The 7489-nt window shown below is 56.4% G+C and overlaps 1 protein-coding gene across 1 annotated transcript; it reads right to left on the reverse strand.

Annotated features, from left to right (window-relative positions):
* Positions 1-846: 846 nt before the first annotated feature.
* fam136a (family with sequence similarity 136 member A) lies at positions 847-6671 on the reverse strand. The gene is made up of 4 exons (XM_038785262.1): positions 6453-6671; positions 4384-4524; positions 3449-3662; positions 847-1454 (listed from the first exon to the last, which is right to left on the reverse strand). Exons 1-3 carry the CDS (start codon positions 6537-6539, stop codon positions 3456-3458), a joined length of 435 nt encoding a protein of 144 aa, XP_038641190.1. The 5' UTR covers positions 6540-6671; the 3' UTR covers positions 847-1454; positions 3449-3455.
* Positions 6672-7489: the final 818 nt, after the last annotated feature.

The raw sequence follows: 7489 nt of genomic DNA on the forward strand, positions 1-7489 counted from the left end.
TGGCTTGATTTTGTTGGTGGTGTTGTAAATTTAAGTCCGAACCACTACTGCACAATCAGTCAGTGAAGACGGTGAACATCTGGGCTGTATCAGTCACAATATTCCCATTTAAGACGCAGATTATGAGAATTTAATTTATTGTTGTGAGGCTTGTTTGTGGAATGGCGGCCCAGGCTCGAGGGGCCGAATGTCCTGCTGTGCCTGGTTCATATGTTCATAACATGACTGCCATCATTTCTTGTTGTGAATGGAACTGCGCCCAGCATTGTTCATGGGCGAGTTGTCATGTTTAACACCCGAGACCAGTCCTTACTTTGTTTGCTGCTTGTAGAGTTGCTGCTGCTGCCAACTACGCCGAACTGTTCGATGGCCTAAATGTAAACTGTTCGTGCTTGAGCTTTGGGAAAGATAAATGTGAATGCTGGCAGTCTGTGGTGGGTGGTGGGGGGGGGGGAGGCTCAGTGTATCAAATGCAGACTCCGCACAGTGACCCAGCGGGGAATCGAACCTGGGACCTTGGTGCTGTGAAGCCACAGTGCTATCCACTGCTCCATCATTCTCTCCGGAGTTCAATAGTCCACACTTATCTGCGTTCATTTCAATTGTGTCCCCTTCAAATGAAAATGAAAATGGCTTATTGTCACGAGTAGGCTTCAATGAAGTTACTGTGAAAAGTCCCTAGTCGCCACATTCCGGCGCCTGTCCGGGGAGGCTGGTATTTCACCAGTCCATCATCCTCACTCGTACCATGGTTTCCACCCCTGTGCCTTTGGGAGCACGCAAACTGTGCGGGGGGGGGCACCCCACAGACCAACAAATCGAGAGCATGAAAAACGAACACCAGAAAATGATGAAAATCTTTCTTTAATTGGACACCCGCACACTTCACAAGTCAGACCAGCTCCAAGCTGAAGATGAACAGAAACGCAAAAAAAGGGCTTCACAACACATCATTCATGGTAACTTTTTCGAGACTTAATCCCGCTTGTATCTTTAATCACACTCCAGAAAACAAAGGGGCATTTTTAAAATCTGTATTTTCAGGGGAAATACATTCATCGGTGGGTTTCACAGCCGAGGTTCAGACACGACAAGGGAACAATTGCGATCCGCATCAGTGTGGAGCAGAGACAGACCTTCACCGCTCCTCACACACCCCACAGCTCGAAGGCGGAGCAAAAAAATAAAACCACAAACTGACAGTCTGATCCTGATCCACCATTTAAACGGCGAACATTGGAACTCTGGCAGAATCAAGAATATGACCGGGGCCGGCTCAATCCAATCTGTCCAAAAACGATTCAACATTCTTTTCCGTTTCGTTTGAGGTTGAGGAACGGTCCAAGGCAGAACCGGAAATAACAGCTCGCCGGGCAAATTCGGAACAACGTTGCGGTTTTCGAACTGGAATCTCGGGTGAAAAGAGACACGTCGCCGAAGTTTTCTATCTTGTACTCATCAGGGAAAATACAAGAATGTCAAATTTCAAACTCTCAACAATTTACTCCACGGGAGAAAAGGATGCCGATTGAAGTGGAAAAGTTCCCGCAACAAGGTTTTCTTTGTCAATAATATTCCCGCGTCACTCCCCAGGCTGTTTACAGTGTTACAAAGAGGGAAGTACCCCGGATCCACTCAACGTTGATCACCAAAACACAAATTGCAGGCTTGTCAACCACTAGCGGAAGCTGCGAGTAGAAACATCATTCTATCCAAGGGGTAGAAACATCACAGAGAGAGCGGGGGGAACACGGCGCCAATCCCACAGACAAGTGTAGGTCCAGCTTGTGATTGTGCGAGGGGAGCACTGGCGGGGAGGGGAGTTAGAAGCATTATCGCTTGCCCTCCCATTAAATATTTAGTGTTTGGCTCCTGTTGCCTGGTACAGGTACTTTAGTGCAGCCACCATTACAATCAATCGGATCAGAAGCAACGCCAAAGGCGCAAGTCTCAATCGAAGAGGAAAAGAAGATTCTTGAGCGTCTAACGGACAAATTTGTGACATGTCAACCCCCCCCCCCCTTCTCCCGCCACATCTATCACAGGCTGGTCTAAGCAAAGGGTGTCAAAAATACAGAGGAGAGGGGGCAACTCAAAGGAGTTCTTCACCGGAGTGACACTTTCTGTCCACTCCTGTACAGCCTCGCAGGAAGCTTGCTGTCAGAGCAGCTACAGGTTACGAGAAACACGTCTGCCATCCGCACTGTCACCGCATCACCTGCATCATGCTTCCTGTGCACACCACAGTCAACAGGCTTGTGAGAGACAAAGGTTAGAGGGGGTATCGGTGCGTTTTGTGCTCTGACTCAGTTATTCAGTCTGCTTGCTTTATCTTTGCCCCCTCAAACGTTGTCAGAACCGGGGGGGTGGGGGGGCATTTCCTCTAACAGTTTCTCCGCTGGAGCGGTCAGGTTTTTTGTCGAAAGAGGAAGCTCCTGATTCAAAAGACTGTCAGGCATTTGCGACAGCACCAGGGGACCTTTTACCACTGGGCTCGGGGAGTCTTGGAGCCGGTGAGCTCCTTTCGAAGCCCCACGTGCTCCTCGGGCTCGGATGGGGCGGTACGGTGATCAGCCTCACAACGCCAGGGTCCCGGGTTAGATTCCCAGCTTGGGTCACTGTCTGTGCGGACACGTTCTCCCCGTGTCTGCGTGGGTTTCCTCCGGGCGCTCCGGTTTCCTCCCACAAGTCCCGAAAGACGTGCTTGTTAGGGTGAATTGGACATTCTGAATTCTCCCTCTGTGTACCCGAACAGGCGCCGGAATGTGGCGACGAGGGGATTTTCACAGTAATTTCATTGCAGTGTTAATGTGAGCCGACTCACATTAATGTAAGGTGACGAGGTAGATGGTCTCAATATTCAGCACCCGATATCAATGGAGGGGGGGGGATCGGTACCTCGACAGAAAGCAGAACTTTGCCGCTTACCCGCCATGGACTGAAATGAACATTTCCCTGCGCACAGACATTGTTTAACAACAGAAAGGGGAGGGCTCGGATCGGAAGCACACCCGATTGGCGGGGTTGTCCTGCCTTAGCGTGGAAACGGAGCTCCAGGCTCTCCCGTAACAGCGAAGAGGAGCAGCCCGACAGCCGGGGAGTAAGACTCATCAACGGCGACGTGAATATCGCAGGGTTCGCCGGTCAGCTCGGTTACCCCAACGGGCGAAGTCAGAATCGGCCGGCAGCGTTAAATTCTCAGTGCGCTCGGAGTTACCTGGTGTCGGCCGGCGGTGGGGTGGGGGTGGGGGTTCTGCGTCGTGTGTGCGTTGCGGCCTCGGGGTCGGATGTCACTGTGGGTGGGCCGTGCTGGAAACCTCGCGTGGCGAGTGCGAGGAGGGCGGTGTGACGTGGGACGAGGGGGGGGGGGGGGGGAGATTTCGGTTCACCGTGATGCCCGGTTTCAGTGCGCCCGCTCTTCTTAAACAAAGCGGGATGGGGGAATTACCTGGCTTTCAACCCGAGGCAGGGCCTGATGTGGCTATGGAGGCTAGCGAGTCCTTTAGCGTCCGTGTCATGCTCGGTACCAGGCCAGCGTGGTCGTCCACGCACTTAGTGACGCACGACTCCATTTTTAGTCTGACGGCGGCCTCTTTGGCTCCGGAATCGAAGGCGTCCCTCCCTACGTCGTTGCAGTCCATCATGCAGCGTTGTAGCCGATTCTGTAATGACAAAACAAAAAGCGGAGTCTGAAAACGCGTAGCCCTGGCCTCAGTCTTTGTACTCAGGCATACCCAAGGGACGGACGCCGGATTCATTCGGGCACTGGCTGCCGTCAAACGCTTCCAAATCAGGTTAAAAACCCCTCTGCTCTACCTGGAGCTCAGAAAGATTCCTGCCCCGCGCCCCCCCCCCCCCCCCCCCAACCCGGGTAAACCGATTTTCATTTCCAAAGCCAGTCACTGTTGATCGAGACTGCAAACTGAAGGGTCGTTTCATTTGGAGGCCCTCGGACAGACGGAGCTGGATTGAGGCGGGCAAGCCCCATCTCATGCAGGGCCCTCGGGCGTCCAGCGGGTACAACACCTAGTCTGCAATCCCCAGTCCATCAAATCGCCACATGAAATAGGAGAAGGTGGCCACTGGAGGCTGCTCTGTCATCCAATGAGATCACGGCTGATCTATTTTGAGTTTAGAATTCCGCATTCCCCCGATAAACCGGAGCACCCCGAGGAAACCCTCTCAAACACGGGGGCGGGGAGAACGTGCAGACTCCGCACAGTGACCCAGCGGGGAATCGAATGGGACCCTGGCGCTGTGAAGCAACAGTGCTTGTGCTGGAGATGATGTCTTTAAGGAACCTGCTAAAATGACCCCAAACTCTTTCCCCCTCTTCCTGTCAACGCCAAATTGAAGGTCCGGTGATTGCAGGGTGTCCCTTACCTGAAACCTTTCGAGCTCCCCAGTGACGGCAGCTTGGGCCTTGGCCAAAGGCGCGTGGCAGCGCTCGATGCACTGGTGTACCTGCTCCATGGAGGCATGAGCATTCTCACAGCAATCCGCACTGCATCGGAACATCTTCCCCTGGAGAGGCAGGTTAAACACACAGCCATCAGAAGCACGAATCCCCAGCCAGCCGGAATGAAGACTTCACCTCTTCCCCCCCCCCCCCCCCCCCCCCACGTCCTAACGTTCCGATTCCAGTCATGGGTAACAAGTGCCAGGCGTGCGCCTGCATGCCATTCCACCACACGGGCCTTCACAGCCAGCTGAAACCCGCTGTGCAGCCACTTAACGCCCTTGACGTACCAAAGGAAAAGGGGTGGGTGCATAACCGTGGCTGGTTTGTGCCTTAACTCTTGTCTGTCTGCACTGGGTCACCACTGCGATGAGAGAGAGATCCTGGATTGCTTGTACCACGGACCAGGGATACGAGTTATTTTTCTACGTCCTGACCTTCGACCCTGCGAAGACAACAGGACGTTGGACTCGCATTTAACAGCGCTGCCAGTCAACCATCGCACCCAAGACCGAAGGCAGATTCCCCCTGCTCGGAAATGCTTCCGGGATTTAGACATGGAGTTGGAATGCCAGACGCGAGATTCTCGAATCAACCGCTCCAGTCACAGCAGGGGACCCCCTCACGGAGGACAATGATACGCTTCGGACACAACCTCCGAGCAACCCTGAAGTGGTTTCCTCCGGTTGTCTCCCACAGTCCAAAGATGTGCGGGTTAGGTGGATTGGCCGTGCTAAATTGCCCGTAGTGTCCTAAAAAGTAAGGTTTGGGGGGGGGGGGGGTTGTTGGGTTACGGGTATAGGGTGGATATGTGGGTTTGAGTAGGGTGATCATTGCTCGGCACAACATCGAGGGCCGAAGGGCCTGTTCTGTGCTGTTCTATGTTCTATTCCCCCCTCTCTCCTCCTCACCATCTATATCCCCCTCCCAATATCCCCCTCCCCCATACTATCCCCTTCCCCCCTCACTATCCTCCCCCCTCTCTACCCCTCCTCATAATCCTCCCCCTCACTATCCTCCCCCTCTCTCCTCCCCCTCACTATCCCCTCCCCCTCACTATCCCCCTCCCTCACTATCCCCTCCCCCTCACTATCCTCCCCCTCTCTCCTCCCCCTCACTATCCCCTCCCCCTCACTATCCCCCTCCCTCACTATCCCCTCCCCCTCACTATCCCCTCCCCCTCACTATCCCCCTCCCTCACTATCCTCCCCCTCACTATCCCTCCCTCCTCACTATCCTCTCCCCCTCACTATCCCTCCATCACTATCCTCCCCCTCACTATCCTCCCCCTCACTATCGTCCGCTCACTATCCCCCCACTATCCTCCCCCTCACTATCCCTCCCTCCCTCCCTATCCCTCCCCCTCCCCTCACTATCCCTCCCCCTCCCCTCCCTATCCCTCCCCCTCCCCTCCCTATCCCTCCCCCTCCCCTCCCTATCCCTCCCCCTCCCCTCACTATCCCTCCCCTCACTATCCCTCCCCCTCCCCTCACTATCCCTCCCCTCCCTATCCCTCCCCCTCCCCCTCCCCTCCCTATCCCTCCCCCTCCCCTCCCTATCCCTGTAACCCCCTCCCCTCCCTATCCCTGTAACCCCCTCCCCTCCCTATCCCTGTAACCCCCTCCCCTCCCTATCCCTCCCCCTCCCTATCCCTCCCCCTCCCCTCCCTATCCCTCCCCCTCCCTATCCCTCCCCTCCCCTCCCTATCCCTCCCCCTCCCCTCCCTATCCCTCCCCTCCCTATCCCTCCCCCTCCCCCTCCCTCCCTATCCCTCCCCCTCCCCTCCCTATCCCTCCCCCTCCCCTCCCTATCCCTCCCCCTCCCCTCCCTATCCCTCCCCCTCCCTATCCCTCCCCCTCCCTATCCCTCCCCCTCCCCTCCCTATCCCTCCCCCTCCCCTCCCTCCCCCTCCCCTCCCTATCCCTCCCCCTCCCCTCACTATCCCTCCCCCTCCTCTCACTATCCCTTCCCCCTCACTATCCCGCCCTCCCACCTGCATGTTCCGGATCTGCTCTCTCTCCAGTCCCTGCACCATCCCGTCCACCGCCCGCTGGAGCCGCCGCTGCTCCTCGGCCGCCATGTCAGGGTCTGTGTCACGGTCTGTGTCTCCCCCTGTGTCACGGTCTGTGTCACCCCCCGAGGGGTCCGCTCTGATCCACGCTGCCGGGCTCAGGAGGAGGAGGCACCGACCCCGCCCTCCCCCCGCAGCGACCCCTCTGCCCGGGAGGGCAAACAGCGACACCGCCCTCCACCTGTAGCGCCCCCTCTGCCCCGGAGGGCAAACAGCGATCCGCCCTCCCGCTGCAGCGACCCTTCTGCCCCGGAGGGCAAACAGCGATCCGCCCTCCCGCTGCAGCGACCCCTCTGCCCCGGAGGGCAAACAGCGACACAGCCCTCTCTCCGCAGCACCCCCTCTGCCCGGGAGGGCAAACAGCGATCCCAACCTCCCGCTGTACCGCCCCCTCTGTGCAGGAGGGCAAACAGCGACCTGCCCTCCCGCGGCAGCACCCCCTCTGCCATGGAGGGCAAACAGCCACAGCGCCCTCCCGCTGCAGCGCCCCCTCTGGCCCGGAGGGCAAACAATGTCACCGCCCTCCCGCTGCAGCAGCAACATTCCCAAATCCCCAGCAGGGAATCAGGAAAGAGAACCACCCCCCTGTGTCTGAACGAGATACATCTCTTGCAACAACTTCCCAGAATACAGGAACGCTGGGATACAAGTTACTGGAACTCTGGGATACAGGTTACTGGAACTCTGGGATACAGGTTACTGGAACTCTGGGATACAGGTTACTGGAACGCTGGGATACAGGTTACTGGAACTCTGGGATACAGGTCACTGGAACGCTGGGATACAGGTCACTGGAACGCTGGGATACAGGTTACTGGAACGCTGGGATACAGGTTACTGGAACGCTGGGATACAGGTTACTGGAACTCTGGGATACAGGTCACTGGAACGCTGGGATACAGGTCACTGGAACGCTGGGATACAGGTTACTGGAACGCTGGGATACAGGTTACTGGAAA

This window comes from Scyliorhinus canicula, chromosome 26 (genome assembly GCF_902713615.1).
Source record: "Scyliorhinus canicula chromosome 26, sScyCan1.1, whole genome shotgun sequence".
In the NCBI taxonomy this organism is placed as follows: domain Eukaryota; kingdom Metazoa; phylum Chordata; class Chondrichthyes; order Carcharhiniformes; family Scyliorhinidae; genus Scyliorhinus; species Scyliorhinus canicula.

Coding starts and splice junctions, on each gene's coding strand:
- fam136a (XM_038785262.1), bottom strand. CDS start 6,539: ATGGCGGCCGAGGAGCAGCGGCGGCTCCAGCGGGCGGTGGACGGGATG. Junction 4,525..6,452: donor AGCAGATCCGGAACATGCAG/GTGGGAGGGCGG, acceptor CTGCCTCTCCAG/GGGAAGATGTTCCGATGCAG. Junction 3,663..4,383: donor GGGAGCTCGAAAGGTTTCAG/GTAAGGGACACC, acceptor TTGTCATTACAG/AATCGGCTACAACGCTGCAT.